Below are 21,871 nucleotides of genomic sequence, written 5' to 3' on the forward strand. Positions count from 1 at the left end.
TTATTATGAAAAGGGTCTCCTCTCAAAGAGTATCCTAATCAATCACTGCATGCAATGGGCATGAAGCAGACTTGAGTGAAGGAAACGTCAACGTGAGAATCTTTCAGTGAAGCTAGTGACTGGTAGTCAAATTACGAAGTAAATCGTAAAGGTGAAAACAAATCTACAAAGCATTCTAAAATTATGAGAGTGAGACATCTAAAGTTAAAGACCGAAAAGCTACGGATTAACATTGAAGTAAATCTTAATAATCGATACAAATTACAAACTCAAACACTGAAATTGAAACCGTTTGTATCGTTTGGTTTCGCGTTCGAGGCTGGTGATTCGGAACTTTGGAAGCCGGAAAACGTTGCACACAAAATAAGTCACCATTTTATTGTTATTTACGTTGTAGATAATACACTTTAAGTAAAAATAAACATGCACAAATAAAATGTTATACTAGATAGTTAGATTCATCATATGGCTAAATTATTCTGAAAATCTTGGTCCAACTAGTTCTTGTTTTGTTCACACAAGCGCTTTAATTTTGAATAATTAATTTTACCGTGGTCTAAAAATAGATCGACAGTAATTTTGATAAATGATGCCATTTTTTCCCCCATAAAATATGAATGAATGAATGGCTGCGCAGTCTCTATGGACGCTTGCGGTGAATGTGTGTGTCACCTCGTGTTTGTCAGTCTGTTTCTGTTATCCAGTTAGTTATTTGCCTCCATAAATCTCTGTCTAGTGCAAGTGTTCTTAGCCTTAGAATGTCATCATGTGTGTTAAGGTGCTGAGGCAGTTGGATGTTTCCTTGTCTGGATGAAATCAGTTCTTCGGTTGTTGTTTCTAAATGTATTTTTGATATTTTTTGAGAGCTTGATTCAATGTTGTTGGAAGTAAAGTTGGTGTACGCCCTCTGTATTTGGCTCCTTGTTTGAAGTAATCATCCATTGAGGTTTGTGCTGTAATATTTTCATCTCGTCGGAGCACGTGTCCGAACAGTTTCCATCTTTGTTTCTTTATACGCGTACTGGCTGGTTGCACTCTGCATCTGTCATATACATCATCATTACCGATTTTGTCAGGCCAATGTACCCCAATAACTCGTCTCAATTGTTTGCGATGAAGGGAGTCCAGAGTGTCCAAATTCTGTAAGACCCCACGTACCACAGTAGTACATAAGGATTGGCAGCACTAGCGCTTCGCAAAGGCGTATTCTTTTATTTTCATTGATTCTCGTCCTGTTCCAAACGTTGTGTAGTTCTCTTAATGCAGTTTGAGCTAGCATTTTTCTCCGTTTGATGTCTTCATTCTCATTAATCAAGTTTACGAGTTATTCTTACACTTTTCCATTCCGCTTGTTTCTTGTTAACCACTGTAATTTCTGTTTTGGATTCGTTGACCGTTAGATTCCAATGTCGCAGAGTATTTGATATTATTGGTATGTGCTGCTTCGCCAGGTCTGCTGTATTAACTATGATATCAACATCGTCTGCGTAAATCAGTTCGCGGGTAAGGATTTGAGGAATCGGGAGTTTTTCTCTTAACTCTTTTAGTGCTGCTTCCAAGAATATGAATATCAAGGCCATATTTGATTCGTGTTCGAATATTTATGAGTTTGTGTTTCTTTTTCTTCCCAACAACCACATATTTATTGTTATTTTTTCGATAATTTGTTATGGAAAGTGAGTGGTCTGAGTCGACTGCAAGTAACATTCAGATTCTAATTCAGATCCAATCATTCTTGCCTGCTCATGATTAAAGTAAGCACCATAACACCGATGAACACCCAGAATGACAACACCTAATTATTGTTATAACTATTCACCCCAACACCTATGTACAAGACGACACACAATTAATAATACACCGAATTTAGAAATAGTGAACCTTTTGAGATCTATTAAATTATTCAAGGCATACAGAAAAATAACAAAAAGAGGAAATAAAGGTGGAAGGAAACAAAAACAAAAACAAATAGGAGCCAAAGAAAACATCAAAAACAACTCAGTCAAATTAAAATGCAATAATTTAAATTCTACTAATAACAGTCTAAAAACTCTAACAGTGAACTGTCGCAGCATTGTACACAAAAGAGCTGAATTCTGTGCACTCATTGACAAACATGAACCAGACATTGTCTGTGGACAAGAGTCGTGGCTAAATGACAATATTAAGTCATGTGAAATCTTCCCCAAAGAATACGAGGTATTCCGAAATGACAGAAAACTACCTAGGAGGCAGAAGATGAAGGAAGTGAAAATGAAGACGATGAGACCAGGCGACCGGGAGGTGGAGTATTCATACTCGTTGATAGAAAGCTCACAGGCTGTGAGCAAACAAAGTTCAAAACTTACGGTGAGATAATTTGGGTAAGCGTTAAAATCCAAGGCCATAAAAACATCCTTGTTGGATTGTTCTACATGCCCCATCGAAACGAAACTGACATCGTAGAACTGCAAAAATCGCTTGAAATAATCAACTCAGAAAAAACTCCAAACCAAGTTATTCTAACAGGAGACTTTAACTGTCCTGATATAAACTGGGACGGTTCAAAAACGTTATCTGTCTGCCCACAACATGCAATACAACAAAGCCTCATCGACATTACAGCAGGAGCGCACCTCACACAAATTCACGAAGAATGCACACGCGGTGACAATATTTTAGATCTTGTTTTCGTATCCAATCCATCACTGATCCATTCAACAACATCACAACCAGGAATATCAGATCATGCCTGCGTTGTTACTGAAACCACACTAAACCCCAATTATATGAACCAACCCCCCAAAACACGATACCTTTTCAAAAAGGCCAACTGGGCCGCACTACGAAAACGAATCGAGGGACTGTCATCAGAGATCACAGAACAGCACAAAAACGGTATGGATGTAAATGAAAAATGGAGCCATTTTCAGTCCTGCCTACTCCGTGCAAATCAAGGAGTCAATTCCCCAAAAAGTACATAAAAATACAAGAACGCCGCCGTGGATGAACAGGAAAATACGAACACTATTAATAGTCCGTTTTCTTAGCAGCAAGTTCCGTGCGTTTTGTGCACTTTTTGTAACCAGCAAACTAAGTATACAAATTGGTGCAGAAAATTATGAAGATTCGAAAAATAGGTGGCTCCAATACCATTTTTATTGAAAAGACCTTAAAATTTGTCGTAAAGTCTAGTGAAAACGCGCACTTTGTGACGTTTTGGCGCTCGATGACAAAAGTATTAAAACAAACATTCTCACCCATTAAGAACATCTTGATTAGTTTTTGATCGTGGAGATATTTTTGTTTTAATGTTTTCCATTATTATTTACCAGAAATATAGCTTTTAATTATTTTAAAACATTTTTTTTTGGTCTTCTGACCGCAGAAAAAACCCCAATAAAAATTGTCCTTTTTTTGCCCGTGCAACAAAACTATGAGTCATTAGGTCGACCTATCCTTTACTAAGTATGTACTAGGATGTCTTAGCGCCTGTAAACGAAAAAAACAACAAGAGACTAAAAAAATATTTAAAGCAGTTAAAGAGGTTTCTTTCAACCAGTGTGTACAGTACAATAATGCTAAATCGAAATGCGGTTGTGTCATCTGTCACCGCCTCTCCCTTCGAGATAACGACAGCTCCATCTACCGACAATTGCATCATAATGTGTTGTCTAAAAAAATAACTGAGAGAATGAGTTTTGTCTTTTGAACGATGTCAACAAACTACAATTTTATTTTGTGCAATCGATATTCATTGAAAAGGTAAGGAACAATCTTTTTCATCTATTATAAATGTCTTATATCATCGTGATGTTATTTTACTTTATGCGCATGCTAGTGCGATAAGTATTGCGCAATGTATGACAAAAGAATTGAGTTGTGAAAAAAGAATTGGGTCAGATCAAATCTGAGTCACAGTCATATCATAAGCCCCCAGGATGCAAAAGATAGAGTAAGATTATGGCCCATGCTTGGATCTGAACATATTTTTCTATCTTAGTATAATATAAGTTACATGTGCTATGTCAGTACTAAATTTAGACCCTTTTAGATTCGATTAGATATAGATTAGCCTGTCGATGATTGATGATAGAATAACGGTGTTTATCATTACTGCTGACCGAGAAAGAAAAATACATAACTAATTTATTATTAACTCAGTTGATCAAAAAAAGAACATCTCCACACACAATTCTACCAATACACGCTAATATTCACACACATTGCTTTACCTTTTGCATGTTCAGGTTTGGTTTTTTTAAACAATGTATTCACTTGTTTGTTATATTTCTACTTGCCAGCCTCACAGTCCTTTGTTTCCTTAAAAGCATCATGCCTGGGGACCTCGTCAAATGGGAATGCTAGTTTGATTTGTTGAATGGTCAAGATTGCAAGGACTAAAGTTCCATTCTAACAGGTATTTGGAAGTATGTGTTCGTTGTGTGTGTGTTGATGTTGTTGTTGTTGTTTTATTGTTGTTTTGCAGAGAATCTTACCACTGAGCTATCCAAGCCCCGTCAACTAATATGTGTTTAACCTTTCTCACGCAAACACACACACAAATACACACTAACACGCATACACACCACACACACACACACACTCGCACGCACACAAACTTGTTCATTCTGCCATCTCTCAAGCTACCCTATATCGCCTTAAGATGGTAACATTTTCTGTAACTTGAGAAACTACGTTATTCACACTTTGTAGGAAATAACTTTAAATATTGTCTCCTGAGTATGTCATGGGGTTTTGATTTATTTTTCTTTCCTTCCTAGAATGCGCTAATATGGCAGGAGGAAAGAAGCGGCAGACATCCATTGTCGACTGTAAAAATCTGAACAAAGTTCCAAGACTCGATCAAGCTTCCCCTGAAATTGACTGGTCGAAGTGCCTGTTTTGTCAAGAAACCATTGAAAATTCTCCTCTCACAAACCCTAAAAAAGCAACCAAGTTAAATTGTATTGAAGACACTTATGTTGCCATTTCTGAGGATATCAAACTTTTTCATGACTCAGGTAGATTGCCAATAGCATTGAAATTCAATATTAACCAACCTGTGAAATGTCTTGCTAGTTTTTTGAGAGACAATGATGGACTTTACCATAAGAATTGCAGACACAGGTTTCATAAATCAAAACTCAAAAGGCTTGCAAAGAAGATAAATCAATGTAATAGTGAAGCAGTTGCAAGTCCTGATACAAGAGGCACATTAAACACATCACATATAAGCAAACACTGCTTGTTTTGTAAGGGTTGTGAAGGGGAATTGACTGAGGTCCGGACTCCTGCTCTTTCACAAAAAGTCTACTAGGAAGCTGTCCTTCTTTCAGATACAAGTATTCTTAGAGTATTTGCGGAGGGTGATCTTATTGCGATGGAAGCAAAGTATCATAAGCCTTGCCTTATACTGTTCCACAGAAGAGCAGACGATTTTAGATGTAAAAATACTTCAGACAACAAATACAAAACACACATTGCAGAATGCAAACAGGATATTGTCAATTTTATTGATCAACAACAAGCTCGCACAGACACAAATGTTGTGTTTAAGCTGAATGATCTCTACAATTTACTTTTGTCAAAATTAAATGCCATAAATTTGTCGGATTTATATGTACATAAAACTAGATTCAAAGAAAATTTACTATCGAGAGTTCCTTCTTTAATGGAATACAGGGATGGGCGGGAAGTCTTGCTTACTTTCAAAGAGGGGAATATTATTTCACAAGCAGCTATTTCCGATTTAGATTCAAAAGATGATCTTGCAATACAAAAAGCAGTTGATATTATAAGAGCAGAAATAAGAAATCATACATTCATATCACCCCTCAATATAGATCATGATAGCATTGTCAATAGTGTACCACACAAATTAGTGAAAATTGTGAATGGCATTTGAAGTGGTCAGTGTTCGCTAAGTTTAGGTCATCAGAATCGACATACCATGACAATTTCACAGCTTATCATGTTGAACCACAGCAACAAAAGCCCGCAAAATTCAGGTAGCACTAGAAAACAGTTGTCCAAGGAAACCCCAATCCCCGTTTATTTAGGAGTCATGGTTTTTGCCAAAACCAGAAAGAAAGGTCTTATTGATAAACTGTCTGCTCTGGGTTTATCAATTTTCTATGCTAGGGTAAAAGATATTTCAGCTGAAACTAGTAAAAGAATGTGCCAGTTCTATAAAGAGACAAGTATTTCAACATCATCCAGAGATTTGTCTGTTGTTTGACAGAGCAACCAACTTATCTGCTGTCAATGAATGCCGGCGTGAACTTTTTACAAAAAAGTCACGCCTTCCAGACAATATGCCACCAACTCGTGAAGCTCTCAAACAGCATTTAAATCGAGCAGTTTACCAAGCTGGTTATGTATGGAAACGCTCTCTTTCTAAAGACCCTAGTCTTCCTTCCAAATCAGATTTTGGTTGGAAAGAAGATGGGATGCCAAAGTGGTCCACTTTGACTGACCTTACACATGCCTCACAAAATCTGATTAAATGTAACTGTTCATCAAAGGGATGCTCCAAAAGATGCAATTGTGTTAAGGCATCTCTTCCATGTACTCTGTTATGTGCCTGCAATGGTCAATGTTCTAGAGACAATGATTGACTTTAAACACGTTTTTCAATTGTATGTTTTCAACAATGTAATTTTAAAAAAGGGATGTAAATCTATAATAATGCTGCTGTTAAATATGTACACAGAAAAAAAAATGTTTTAAATGGTTCAATTCTTCATTGAATAAATATGTATTGTACAATATATATATATAAATTTAAACGTGTTATTTGCTATATGATAGAGATACATTGTACTCTTATGTTTGAGAGTGATTGTACGTGTGTGTCGGGAGGAGAAGGGGTACTTGCTTTGGCGGTTGAATTGTCTATTATTGTTTTTTTAAAAATCAAATTAATATTGCTTGATTTTAGAGGATGTGAAGATTAAAAAATGTTTTTGAAATGCATGGCATTTCAAATATATGTCAGATTCTAAACCATTTAAACAGTTTCCAGGAAGGAGATATATATTTTTTTTAATTTCCTGAAAAATCCCAATTGAATTTCGTATTTTCTTATATATTTCAATAAAATTCAAATGGAAAAATATTTTCTGAGTCCAAAGTACGCAAGGGAATAGCAAAATAACCACATCATTATAAAATATTTATAAAACCGTATTTTTTTGAGAAAAAAAAGTAAAATGTTGAAAAAATGTATTTTGTCACCTTTAGAGGGCAATAACTCGTGGTTCCAGCTATATTTCAACTTGGAGCCACCTATTTTCGAAATCCTCATAAAATTCTGCACTTTGTGTGAAAATTTCATGCTGGTTACACGATTTGCACAATTTTTCCATTAAGGGAACGGACTATAAGACGCAAAGCAAAAGCATTCAAGCGGGCTAAACTGAGCGGAACCTGGGATACATACAAATCGTTGCAGCGTCAAAGTAGGCGTGAAATAAGGCAAGCAGAATGGACGCACATTAACAATGTCATAGAAAAAGGACTTGAAACAAACAATACCAAGCCATTTTGGAACTACATAAAAAGCAAGAAAAACGATTCCATTGGTGTAGCCCCATTGAAAGAAAATGAAACCCTGTACATTAAGGGGAAGGATAAATGATAAAGCAACAATCCTCTTGGATCAATTTAAATCTGTCTTTACCCCTCATGATCCACACTATACAACCACCCCACCGACATCACATAGGTGTGACCAATCTCTTACTAATATCAACATAAACATCTCAGGAGTTGAAAAGTTGCTGAAAAACGTCGATCCATCTAAGGCGTCAGGTCCAGATAACATCCCCAACACAGTACTAAAGGAGTGTGCTGAGAGTTTGGCCCCCTCATTATGCATAATTTTCCAAAAATCGGTCGACACCGGGATGCTCCCTAATGATTGGCTGAAGGCAAACATCGCACCTGTATTAAAAAAAGGCAACAAAAATAAAGCAGAGAACTACCGTCCAATCTCACTGACGTCTGTTATATCTAAATTATTAGAACATATAATCTGTAAGAACATGATGGACCTCTTTGAGAACAATGACATCCTAACTGACCTGAACCACGGGTTTCGCAAAGGATACTATGTGAAAGCCAACTCCTAATAACTGTAAACGACCTGTTGAGACTCCAGAATGCCAACACTCAGGCAGACATCGGCATCCCCGACTTTTCCAAAGCATTTGATACTGTGCCCCACCAAAAACTCCTGCAGAAACTAGAAAATTACGGAATTCGTGGCTCTTTACACACTTGGCTTTGTAATTTCCTCACAAAACGTACCATGAAAGTAGTCCTAGACGGCACGTCATCGGATGAATGTCCAGTCATATCAGGAGTACCACAGGGAACGGTGCTAGGACCCATACTATTTATTTGTTTCATCAATGACCTACCTCTGTGAGTAAAATCTCAGATTAGGTTATTCGCCGATGACTGTCTAATATACCGACCAATAAAATCTGCAAATGATCAAAAATTGCTACAAGAGGACTTGAATAGTCTCGAACAGTGGGCTAATGATTGGGGAATGAAATTTAACGCAAACAAATGCTACACCCTCAGCACAGCTAAAAAGTGCAATGAGACCTACAAGTTAAACAACACCGTCCTGAAACAAGTCGACGATAACCCATACCTTGGCATCACCTTCTCAAAGGACTTTAAATGGGGGAAACACATAAACAAAATAACCCAAAAGGCAAGCTGCACCCTCGCGTTTCTCCGCCGAAATCTTAGCCACGCCCCCACGTCATGCAAACAAAACGTCTACCTCGCACTTGTGAGATCACAATTGGAATACGGAGCAGTTGCCTGGGACCCCTACCTGAAAGAGGATATTCAAAAACTTGAGAGAGTCCAGAGACAAGGCGCCCGGTTCATAACTGGGAACTATAAGAGCAGAACCCCAGGATGCATAACAAAAATGTTAGAAGAAAGAAATCTCATCAGCCTCCAACAAAGAAGAAAAGAAACCCGTCTGTCATTCATGTTCAAGATAATAACAGATCAAATACCATCAATAAAGGCAGACTCCTTTTTCACGCCACGACCAAACAAAAGAAAAATCCGAGCACTCACTTTCGCCAACCACATAACCGAAAACCCCATTGACAGATACGCCACAAACAATTCGAACTGCTTCAAAATCCCACAGACAAGAACACAAAACTACAGAAATTCTTTCTTCATTAGAACGATCTCGGAGTGGAATGGGCTGGATGAACTGGTCATCATGGCACCACACCTAAACGATTTCAAGGCCCGACTGACATCGGCCCGCGCCCAATGAGGACGCCGCTGAAATACAACCAGACCATTGGTTTCTTCAGCGCCAACCATACAGATACAGATAATGCCGTGCTCTGTTGAATGTAAAATTGCAAAAGACACGACTTTTCTTTCCTTGGTGGCAAAATGGGACAACTTGTTGATGATGAGAACTGAAAGCCAGAGTAAACAATAAAACGTTTATAATATAATTTCTACTTCAGCGTTACAACTGTTAAGTACTTACTATCTACCTATATTTGACAGTTCAGTATTGTCGATATTGGACCCGCCGACTATTGATTAGCCTCCATCCTACTGCACCGCACAGCCCAATGTTATGTTCAATAACATCATTCTCTTCCTTCCGGTTTAATAGAGAGCGTTCCGAGCCAGAAACTTTGTCGTGAAGTAACAACTCGGCTAACTCAGTTTGCCCGTAAGTTCTATTATGTAGGGTATATCATATCTAGAATATTATATTAGATAATATTATTAGAGTCTGGACTCGTGCCCCTCCACATGTGCTGCTTGTGTTTAATCTTAATCTTCAGTTCGCTGCGTAGAATGGCACTAGACGTCTAGTTGGAATCCAACTAAGTTTAAGAGCGAAGTTGTAAGAAATTACTTGTTAGAGATCCTTAGAGAGATGATTTCCAGCACAGGTCCTCAATGATCCTCTTCGCTGGACTCGGGTGTCATCTTTGTTTCTTCCGGTTGCAGATTACCGTGAAGACAGAATGTGATGCTAGCCTTGTAATCATAGAAGATTTCTTGGTTTTTTAAAAAATAGCTATCCAGTCTGTTCTTGAATGAGTTAAGTTAGGCACTTTGGATAACTCCACCAGTGACCGCCGATAGGCTCACTGTAAGGGGAAACTCCTTTTTTGGAACTTTATTTTTGACCCTTTACTGTGTTGGTCACCATGGCGTTATTTGTGAACCTATGTGACTAATTTTGGTATCATTATAAAGGGCACAAAACAAGCTTTCTAACGGTGTATTTCATTCTCAATTCCTGATTGTATTTCTCAGAAAATTTATGTAATAAAAATTTATAAATTTTTGAATTATAACAACTTTTTAAATTATGGATACATTTTAATTATACTTCCTACATCGATAGACAATTAATTGAAGAATATCTCTGCCAAATTTCATAAAAATTGATATACTCGCTCATTATTTTATTTTTCCCGCCACCAACCCCACTTTTTAGGACAAAAACCTCATATTTTTTTTCCATTTTATCATTAATTTTTTCCATACTTTCCATACATGAAGATGATTTATATGAAAATAAAGCTTATTTTCTGACCTTTAAAATGATATCTAACACTTGCCATTTATTTTTTGATTGAAACAAAATTACTGAAACCAATAAGTATAAGTGGGCCATGTTGACTGCAAGACTCAAAATTTCCCGATCGCCGCGAGATGCTGGTTTTGAGGCAGCAGTGAGATCACAGATTCTCTCTGTATAGTTGACAAAAAATTTCAGTAGAAAAATATAAATAACTCTGGAACCGTAGGTCGTAGAGAAACAAATAAGGTATCAAATTTTATGTTTTTTCAAGTCCCATCCCCCTGACTGAGTCAAATCAAGATATTTTGAGTTTGAAAATTTTATCAAAGTTCCTAGTTAAGTGAATCAGCACTGACAACTTTCTCTGGTAGACTGTTCCACACTTGACCTACTCTTGAAATTATAACGAAGTGGCAATTTAAAAAATTCGGACTCGAGTCTGAAAAGTCTCCTGTGGCTATTCAGACTCATAACTTCAACGTGTGTGCGAAAACACAGTGCGGGCAGTGGGCAGAGAGTGGGACTGATAGAAGAAGAAGAAGAGTTCAGAGGAAATTCTGTTTTTCCCATATCGTAGTGACTGTTGCCCAAAAATATTGTCCTGATTTTATTTGGAGAGGCCTTCCGAAAGCTCCTACATCCCCAGTATTTTAATATTTTTTATATAATGTTCTATTAGGGGGTTTGGGAACGGGAGGGAGACTTTTTAAAAAAAAAGCCCCCTACTACTAGAACTAGAACATTATATTATTTTTTTTAAAAGAATATACTGGGGATGTAGGAGCTTTCGGAAGGCCTCCCTTTATTTGGATATCGTGAAAAGTTGTTGGAAAGGGTTTTCCTTTAGACCATAGTTACTTTGACTTTTGTTCCTTATAAAGGGTTTTAACTTTTAACACTTCTTTTAAATTTCTAACTGGGCTTCAAATTGATTACGTGTTGGTAGTTACCGTACTCATACTCTTACCATTTCATTATTGATATTTTCGTTTGCATCAATTTTATGTACTTGTCAATAAATTAAATAATTTTTTTTTTAATTTTAAAAAGACTACCCGCCTCGTTGTGTGGCTTTGAGCAAGTCACCTAGCCCTAGCTCACTTTGTGGCACTGTACTGCGGCTGACGCGTGGGTTATTCCGGTCTTCCTTTGGAAGATCCTAAAGACAAATTTCCCCTTGGGGATGAATAAAGGGAATTTTATTTTTTATTTTATTTATTTTAAAATAAATCAAAGTGACTAGATATCGCACTATATAATAATAATAGAGAGACACCTAACATAACAATAGCAATAGATTATATGCTCTAATTGAGTGGTATCTAACATAAAAAAACATCAGTATGTCTTGTTTTTTTTTCTTTTTCTAATATATGCAACTGACATTCAAAATAAATAAAAAGTGGCATTCCAATTTTTTAAAAATATTTTATGTAGACATGAATAAATATCTCCACAAGTCAAGTGGATCTGAGGCGTAGTGGCTAAGCTGTTTGACTCTGAAAAACTGGAAGGTCCTGGGTTCAAATTCTCAATGGGGTTAACTTATTTTTCAATATCATTTTTGAAAATTACTTCTGTTTGTTTTTTAACTTTTATTTGGATCAGTTTGTCTTTTCTTTTCTTTTTTAAGTTTATAAAATATTGTTGATTTTGTTGTTGTTGTTGTTCTTCTTCTTCTCCTTTTTTTTTTTCTTCTTCTTTTTCTTCTTAGTTGTTGTTGTTCTTCTTCTTACTGTTATTATTATTATTATAAGGTATTAGTATTATTATTATTATTATTATTATTATTATTATTATTATTATTATCCAAAGTGTTAAGAAATGGATGAATGAGAACAGACTGAAACTGAATGATGATAAGACGGAGGTGCTGTATGTGGGGAACAGGAAGTGGAAAAATGAAACAGATTTGAAGTTGGGGGATGGCTCTATTCAAATTGTTGACAAAGTGAAAAACCTTGGCACATTCTTAGACTCTGGACTGTCGATGGAGCATCAGGTTAATAATTTGGTTAGATCTCTCTTTTTCCAACTAAAAAAGATTGCTTCCATTAGACGGTTCATATCTGAGGATGTGACCAAGCACCTGGTTGTGTCCCTCGTACTATCGAAATTGGATTATTGTAATGCTCTGTTGTTTGGCGTTTCGCAATACAATCTGAAACGTCTTCAGATTGTCCAATACAGCGCTGCCAGACTGGTATTCATGAAGCATAGGTGCGACTCTGCCGGACCTCAACTTCATGACCTGCATTGGCTGCCTGTTGGGAAAAGAATTAAATTCAAAGCTTGTGTTTTAGTGTATCGTTGTCTTGAAGGTACTGCCCCTTCCTACCTTTCAGAACTAATTGAAAGATATTCAAAACCCCGCCCCTTACGTTCGGCCAGTGATTCCACAAAACTAGTTGTCCCTCGAATTCGGAAAAATGCTGGAATGAGATCCTTTTCTCATTTCGGACCCTCTATTTGGAACGCCTTACCGCAGAGCATTCGTGAAAAAGAATCTTTGTCTATTTTTAAACGTTCGCTTAAAACATATTTGTTTCGATTTTAGTAGATGGTATGAGAAGCAAGATAGGTTTGGTTTGTGTTGTGTGTTGTGTTGTGTGTGCTTGTGTGTGTGAATGAGTATGTTTCAGCCAAAGTAATTTGTAATTTAAGCGCTTAGAGTCTGGTGTCTCGGAGTTATAGCGCTATATAAGTTTTCAGCATTATTATTATTATTATTATTATTATTATTATTATTATTATTATTATTATTATTATCATTATAAGAAATAGTCACAATAGGAAACTTACGAAAATTGGTGCAATCAATATCAGGGCTGAGCTATAATAATGAGCGCGATTTAGCAGGTGACATTAGATTTCGCTCTAATTTTTAAAATAAGATACACACACACACACACACAATATATCAAAAACAAAACAAAAAAACTATAGTGCCACAGGAACTATTCCGAATAACTTTATTGCACATGCGCAGTGGAGTTTGAGTCCGAATAGACATGGGGACTATTCAGACTCGAGTCAGAATAACCACAGTCAAATAATAAATAAGTAGATCTAATAATCGCACACTCACACTGTACTGTGCTTAGCCGTAAAAGTCAACCCTTCAGGACCACGAAAGGCTGTTAACTTTGGTACTTTCGTTTTATAAAAAGTGGTCCCTTCTGAGTTGAGTGATTTAACCAATCTTTTATATTGATCAAGAGAAAATGACAGGACATGTAATGTACACTATATGCACAAAAGGCCTCTCTCTAGCTTCATTGATTCATTCTGAGTGTTAAGGGGTGGGGCATTGATTTGGAGCAAATGAATGACTACTATATGTTCATCTTATATATAAAACTACGTGTAACCTCAGCAGAAAAATGTAAGACAAAGTTTGAGTTGCAGTCTTTGTTGTATTTGTCTTTGTGTCTGAATATATATTATATGTGGTGAGGCACAAACTCCTGATAGTTCTCCAGCTACATCACATTATGGGAAAATCTCTAACTAAAACGTTTTAAAAAATTAATTCATCACTTTAACTTAAAATGTAAGTGATTATTGGAGGTTTATAACAACAAGAAATGAAGTAAGTAGGAAATTGCCAGAAGACAACAGAGAATCAAAACTTCGCAGCGGCGATGGGGACTCGAACCCGCGACCTTACTGGTACGACAACTCAGTCTGGCCGGGGAGATCGGGACTCTACCGTATGCCAGGACCCCAAAAAAAGTTGCTTCAAAGCTTAAAGTCTAACTAGAACCTTCTCTCCCTGACTTCTTGTGGTCACGGGTTCAACACACACAAACGCCGCAAAGTTAATTGGCCATCATTTAAGCTTAATAGTAATAGCCAATATTCTCAACACATACACGTAACATAGAACCGATTAAGACAATGAGTATGATCTGGCATTTGGGGTGAATTTTTAATCCAGAAAAGTGAGTGGAGCAGGCACTTATGTTGATAATTATAAGAAATGAAGTGATTAGGAAAGTGCCAGAAGACAACAGAGAATAAAAACTTTGCAGCAGCGACGGGGGCTCAAACCCGCGACCTTACTGGTACGACAACTCCGCCTGGAAAAAAGTCACCTCAAAGCTTAGTCTAACTAGAGCCTTCTCTCCCCGATTTCTTGAGGCTATTATTATTATTATTATTATTGGTTTAACTGCTTTTGCTATTGGCTGAAGAAGGGATTTGAGCCTGAAACATTTGGTGTTTGGTATTTTGTTCCCACTTGAAGCTGTTTTATTCATTTTCGCCCATTACTTTTTTTTCAGTCTGCAGGTTCTGGTAGCTTAGTATTTAATTTTGTAGATTACAGGGTCAAAAAAAGTGGCGAATAGTAATAGTATGTGATATATCAAGTGACAGTAAGGTTTAAAGATTGCATTGACCATTTTTTGTGGATATTGCAGTGTATGAAGGCTCATGTTTGTATATAACACAAAACCCACTGAACCTCTTAAGTTCATGTGAATGGAAAATTAAACAAAATTTGTTTGATTTTCTATCTTGGTGAACTCAAGAGTGTTAATGTGCTAAGGTGCTTTACAAGGATTCCCAAGCCAATAGCAACACTGAGCCTATAGATCTAATTTCTTTATGACAGAAAAAGTTATTGTTATCAACCTGGTACTCATTTTACTCTTGAGATTAATGTAAAAATGTAAGTGAGAAGCCTTTCCTAAGAGTCTAACTTTGCATCACCCTCTGCGAGGTTCAAACCTTTGACATACAGTAAACAGGAGATGTATCCATGCAACTAGATTACAAAGCCTTAGGTGCTTTTCCTGCACATTTTTTATGTATCATTGTTTTTGCCATGGTAATGAATGAATTATTTTGTTTTCAGATTGATTCTTCCACAAGTTTGTGAACATGTCAAGATTCAGTCAATGGGGCAGACGTTCATCACCTAAGTTATATATCATAATTTTATAGGGAATTCAAGCCTTAAACCCATCAAAAATGGTCAGACAATGTATTAATCTGTATGAAAATGAGTGGAATCATGGTACATTAATTGTCAGTGTTGATGACTCCAAATACCTCATTAGGTTTTACGAATCTATAAAAGTGGAGGTACTTCTGGACGAAGACATAGCAAGTCAGAAGAGCAATGTGTCAGTATCTAAAAGTAATGAACATTCATTGCAAAGGAACTCAGAATTGGAGGGATTTGGAAAATGGGGAAATTACATCGACTTGGCAAAACTGTCGTCTGATCAAGGTATTCCTAAAACCACCCAGAAAATTGTGAAAGCAGAGGATGGACAGTGCTTAACTATTACAACTTTAGATGCCGATGTGAAAACATCACAAGTTGTCGATGGATGCTCCGAAACTTTTGCCACAGCAGAATTTAATGAAGAAGAGAACATAAGGAATGGTAAAAAGAGAAAAATCAACAGTGAAATTGAAGATCAAAGTCTAGACAATGAAATCAGACAAGAAGCTGCAGTAAAGGTTAAAAATGAAGTAGATTATGTTAATCAAAATTATCAAGATTCAAATGACACTGACTCATATCAACATGTAAACAATGAATATTTATCTCGTAATTTAGATGATGTTTTGTCACCTGAAAAACTTCTTAAAAAGGAAGTAGTCTACGATGATGGTGATAATATAACTGCAGCTTCAGGTACGAAAAGAAACACATCAGTTATTCATTCATGTAGGGATTGTTATGGAACTTTCGATACATCCAAGGATCTGAAAGATCACAGAAAAGTTAAATCCACCAATGAATACCAGTGTGATGAATGTTTTGAATTATTTGAGTATCAAGCTTTTCTTGAAGTTCATAAAAGATCCAACCATGGTGGCTCGGGTGCCTCATTAGTCTATAAAGATAGACAGTATTGGTACAGTTGTGATACTTGTGGTGTGTTGGCAGAAAATATTTTGAAGTTGCAGGTTCACAATATGGCTCACACAGGAGAAGGTATCTTTCAGTGCTGTCGATGTCCACAAAAGTTTGGGGAGAGAAATGAATTTAGGCAACACATGAAAAACCATAAATTAAGCGGAACAATAAGATGTCGCTGGTGTAACAAGTGGTTTGCTGATAAAGGTGCTTTGGCAAAACACAAACTGAATTGCAAAGAGATCAAGTGTCATCTGTGTGATAATGTATTTCCGAACAGAACAAGTAGGCACAAACATTATAAAGATTTTCATCCGAATGATATTCTCAAATGTGAGCTGTGTCCCTATTTGTTTTCATCTCAAGAGGAGTTGGAGGAACATATTGTTAACCATTCAAAGGCTAAAAAAAAGCAGTGTACCTTATGTGGTCTATTTTTTTCTAGGTTGAAAAAGCATATGTTGGTTCACAAGAATCCTGATGATTATACTGAAAATGAAATGTTCTACTGTGACAAATGTCCTGCAAAATTTACAAATCAGGCAACATTTTCACGGCATCGGAAAAATCACTTGGGGGATAAGCCATACCAATGCCCAAACTGCCCAAGAACATTTACTAACTGTGGTGTGCTTTATAAACATATCAAACGACATAAATCTCTCTTACCCTATACATGTGAAGTTTGCAGTAAAAACTGTGCTAGTATAGAACTTCTAAAAACTCACATGAAATCACATTCTGATGACAATCTTCTTTTCCCTTGCTCTTTATGCACACAGTCATTTATGTATAGGAATTCCTTAGAGGCACATATGCAAATGAAACATGCACAGACTTACTCGGTTGGTGTTGCCAATTCTGTTGAAGAGTCTGCAGAGATTGGGAAAACCACACATGATTTTAGTAGTTCCGTGGTTACCTCATTTGCGGATAACACAAATTCACTGATGGAAGTAGTCATTCCAGGTATAAGTGGCCTGGTTGACAGTCAAATTCCTAAATTAGAAGTTGTAATCCTTCAAGAATAAAGAAAACATACTTCTATCTGCTGTATTTTCTTTTATTGTTACTGCATTGTTATACTTTTGAGTGTACAGTGGAACCTCCCGATTACGACACCTCCGAATAGCAACAACCTCCTGATAGCGACATTGACCCGTGGTCCCGATTTTTTTTCTGTTTAAGATCAGTAAAAAAAAACCTCCAAATAACGACGCACTTTTTGATAAAACCTCAGAATAACGACATCATTTTGGCGATTTTCGGCAGTTTTCGTAGATATCTGATACTACAAATACCGAGTATGAGTACTCAAAGTTTATAAAAAAACGATTCCTGCTTGAACCAATGAGAACGCAGCTTTTTTTGACGAATCTTGGCTAATATGCTTTAATAAAAACCAAGGTATAAATGTAAGTGTAAGCAAGTAAACACAAAATATTGGAAAATGTGATAGAAGTAGTAGTAGTAGTAATAATAATAATATTAGTAGTAGTATAGTAGTAGCAGTAGTAGAGGTAGTGTTTTTGTGGGAGGAGGAGGAGGAATTTCATCTAACTCGCAGCGTCCGAATTACCTATTTTTGTTTGTTTTAAATGGTTTTACAGCGCTTGTGACACATCTATGTCATGTCAGCGCCAGTAAAAAGGAAGAAAATTGGATAGTAAAAAACATTCTAGATTTACATATTTACAATTGAAATGACATAAGAAAAAGTAAGACAAAGGGGAATGGTTTAAATAGGGAATAGATGTAGATTCCAGGAGCACACTATCAGTGTACTCAGTTCAGATCACCTAAAAGTCTCATCCAGACACACGCACAAGAACCCTCTAAGAGGAATACACTACAATTACAATGTTTTGTTTGTTTTGTCAATGTTATTAAAAAACTGGTCCCGCAGGCCTTACCACGCCCACTTTGTCCGCCATCTTGGAAACCTCTAAATAACGACATAAAAACTCGGTCCCGTGGCATTCCGTTATCGGGAGGTTCCACTGTACATTGGCTGGATTGTTATTGAATTATTGGGTATAGCTGCTGCTATGAGAAAGTCTGTTGCGGTTTGGTCTTTTGATACCCACCTGGCAAGATGGGGGGGGGGGGGGGGGGGGGCAGGGGGTCACTTGGTGTGTCTACTATCCCCCTTTATTTGTTATCTGCTTTCTGACTTAGTCTTTGAATGGGATTACTAAGTTTTGTCCTCTTTTTTTTTTTTTATGGCTTTGTCTTTGGATGGGATTACTAAGTTTTGTCCTTTTCCTGACTTGAGTCCTTGACAGGGATGGAAACAGTCAAATGTATAGTTATAATAGTTTTGGGAGATTATATTTTGTCCTTGTAAATTATAGCTCTGTTATGCACTGTTACTGTTACATTTTTTGCCTTAAATAATATTTGGTTTGTAAACATTTGGGTGTATTCCTCTTAGTTGTGCATGTGTCGAAATGAAACTTTTAGGTGTTCTCAATATAAGATACCAACACACAAAACTGTGTGGAATGATAATAATAACAGTAATAATAATAATAATAAATCTTTATATCCACAAAATGGAAATTTTCCGTGGTTTACATTGCCTGTTTGTAGTGGTCAAACTATTTACACTCTGTAAACAAAATCTGACCAGACCATAGGGGAAAGTAAAGGGACATGCTAAGAAAAGTCACAAAATTTGAAGTTTCTGCGTTAAAAAGTGGCCGTTTTTGTCAAAGAAAGACATAGGCCAGGTTGGAAAGTCACGCCAAGGACTGAAATGAGGTTTATGGGTATAATTCTGCTGTTTTCCCAAGTTGTAGTATAATTAATCAATCAAGGGTTTAAAAAGAATGACATATATTGTGCTGGCATGGCAGTTATTTGCATCGCTTGCGGCTGCAAAAACTCTCAAATTATCACTGATTTGCATTGCGGCCACAAAATCTGAAAATTTTCGAGATAAAAAAAAAGATTTATAAAAAGACGACTTTTCTTTTCTTTTAATTTGATAGCTTGTGCAGAATGTGAAAGATAATTAATCAAGAGTAGTTACTTTTTTACTATCTCATTTTCTTCATTTTTACTGGCGCTGTTATGACCTTATATTTGTTGCAAGCATCGTGAAACCCTTAAAAACAAACAGATACCCTTCTCTTTCATGTCTAATTATGGGTTTTTTGGAAAATTAATTGCAATTTATTGCAAATTTTGCTGTTTTTAGCTCGCAAAATTTGAGATTTTTTTTTTGCAAAAAAACGCCATGTCAGATTATGAAATAGGGTTAGTTTTTGTGATGAAATCAACTTAATTATTAAGTTGCTTTATGCTGAAAACACGTCAGAAGAGTAGAACGTTTCCACTTTATGTGACAATATGCTTGGCTTGGTAATGGCTCTAGTATTGTGAAATATTAAAATTTTGAAAAATGAAGAACGTTGAGGTAATCTTATTTGGTTTGTTCCCTTTAGGGAAGTGTGAAGAAAAACTTCATTTTGAGGAGTGGTGGGGGTGTTGTTAGAAAACAAAGACTTTTTCATGTACAAAGGTAGGCCTGATAACATTGTAGGGTTAAGGGAAATTGATTTTTTTATTTTTTATTTGGGTTTATTTATAAATATTATATGAATAATAATATTAATGATAACTAACAGTAAAATGAGCATGTACATAGATAGTTTTATTCAACTACCCTTAACATTCAAAAACTAAAACCATTAGATTTGATCCTACACCTATAATTTTCTCAGAAAAATGTAATAAATAGGCATGGGGTAAAAGTAACCTGGGTAAACTACGGATATAGTCGGTGTTAGGGTTGAGTGAGTTAAAATCTTTATTCAGATGTCGATTGCATCAATTTTTAGTGGCTTTCGATGTTTTGAGTTGAGATCTCAGTTGTAGTCTTTTTTTATCCTTCTCCTTCTTGCTTTTAAATGTGTATATTGTTTGCTTGTGTATGTACAAATTGCATCAGCAGAACAACAGTAACAAATCTGCATAATTTGTTGTTTCTGGTATAATTTATTGCACAATTTCACTTTTTTGGGCATTTCTGTGGCATAATTCATTTTTTTTTTTTGGGAGGGGGGGGGGGGGGGGGGGGAGAGAATGGCGTTTTCCTGGATGGACAGCCTGTGGGTCCCCTATACACTATATCATACACACACAAAAAAACGTGACGATAAAATTATCAGCGGCAATATGACAAACATTCTCATTCTCTTCCTCACCCCAACCAAATCACTGCTGCTGGGTGGGACTCCTGATCTCACTGTTGGATGGACAAGAAAAACAGCAGAATGTCCTTTTGCCGAGTCAAAGTCTTGGATCTTATTGAGGTTGTGTTGTGAGTCCAAACCTGCATTATTACACTTCAGCAACACATGTTGCTTACCATTGTATTTCTGTCAACATCATTGATGAGGATTTATTAAATTGTAACAATAAAGACCAGTGATTGTAATAGAGTGAGTGGGTAGTCGGTAGTGCGCTAAGAAATCTCCTCCCTCCCCGGTCCCTGGGTAGAGTGGCTGCATAAGCTTTCTGTCCATAACATTCACGCTATGACTGGCTTAGTTTTCCTTTCACAGTCATTCTGAGTGACTTAACTTAGTAAAGAAGGAAGTGCAAGGGGACAGCCTGTGACAGAGACCATAGTGGGTCCCTATACACGTACACAAAAAACGTGACAATAAAATTATCAGCGGCAATATGAATATGACACACATTCTCACTCTCTTCCCCACCCCAACCAAATCACTGCTGCTGAGTGGGACTCCTGACCTCCCATACTGGGCAGGGAGGTACTTACTGTGTCTTCTACCCTCTTATATCTGTTTTCCAACATGCTTTCTGTTTTTGTCTTGGAATGAGATTACTTGGTTTTGTCCTGGCCCTGGCCGGATACCCCGGTTGGAGGGAAACAGTCTGTATACATTACATAGAGTTTTGGGAGATGGAATTTTTTGTCTTGTAAATCATCTCTCCGTTATGCACTGTATTATTTTTAGTTTTACATGTATATGATTATGATTTGTAAACATTTTAGTGTGTTCCTCTTGGTGGGGACCTGTGCTTGAGTCAGGATGAAACATTTAGGTGACTTCAAACTAAGTACATGATGGTGTCCTCTTGGAATCTACTACTGTTTCCTATTTGAACCAGTTCCCCTTTGACTTACTTTTTCTTGGGTGCTTTAATTGTAATTCTAGAACTTTTGACTATCCCATTTTCTTCCTATTTACTGGCGCTTATACTTATATGACCTAAATGTGTTGCAACACCGTAAAACCCTTAAAAACAAACAAAACAAAAATCACTGTTGGATGGACAAGAAAAACAGCAGAATGTCCTGTTGCAGAGTCAAAGGCTTGGATCTAATTGTCTATAACATTCATTTACGCTATGACTGTCTTAGTTTTCCTTTC

General features: G+C 36.6%; 2 protein-coding genes across 5 annotated transcripts; both read left to right on the forward strand.

Moving 5' to 3' along the window:
- The first annotated feature begins 3,650 nt into the window (after positions 1-3,650).
- On the forward strand, positions 3,651-5,587 carry LOC144976658 (uncharacterized). Of its 2 annotated transcripts, XM_078920975.1 has the most exons (3): positions 3,651-3,744; positions 4,284-4,399; positions 4,764-5,587. In XM_078920975.1, the coding sequence occupies exon 3, from the start codon at positions 4,775-4,777 to the stop codon at positions 5,297-5,299; it is 525 nt and encodes a 174-aa protein (XP_078777101.1). In that variant the 5' UTR covers positions 3,651-3,744; positions 4,284-4,399; positions 4,764-4,774; the 3' UTR covers positions 5,300-5,587. The 2 variants fall into 2 exon arrangements, with proteins under 2 accessions (XP_078777101.1, XP_078777111.1); XM_078920985.1 differs by lacking the exon at positions 3,651-3,744 and having other exon boundaries at positions 4,152-4,399.
- A 4,045-nt stretch (positions 5,588-9,632) lies between these two features.
- On the forward strand, positions 9,633-17,510 carry LOC144976666 (uncharacterized). 3 transcript variants are annotated; one of them, XM_078920998.1, is made up of 2 exons: positions 9,633-9,718; positions 15,447-17,510. In XM_078920998.1, the coding sequence occupies exon 2, from the start codon at positions 15,563-15,565 to the stop codon at positions 17,492-17,494; it is 1,932 nt and encodes a 643-aa protein (XP_078777124.1). In that variant the 5' UTR covers positions 9,633-9,718; positions 15,447-15,562; the 3' UTR covers positions 17,495-17,510. The 3 variants fall into 3 exon arrangements, with proteins under 3 accessions (XP_078777124.1, XP_078777134.1, XP_078777141.1); XM_078921008.1 differs by having other exon boundaries at positions 9,710-10,147; XM_078921015.1 differs by having other exon boundaries at positions 9,710-9,895.
- Positions 17,511-21,871: the final 4,361 nt, after the last annotated feature.

This window comes from Berghia stephanieae, chromosome 1 (genome assembly GCF_034508935.2).
Source record: "Berghia stephanieae isolate SIO BIC M18660-M18661 chromosome 1, UCSD_Bste_1.3, whole genome shotgun sequence".
In the NCBI taxonomy this organism is placed as follows: domain Eukaryota; kingdom Metazoa; phylum Mollusca; class Gastropoda; order Nudibranchia; family Aeolidiidae; genus Berghia; species Berghia stephanieae.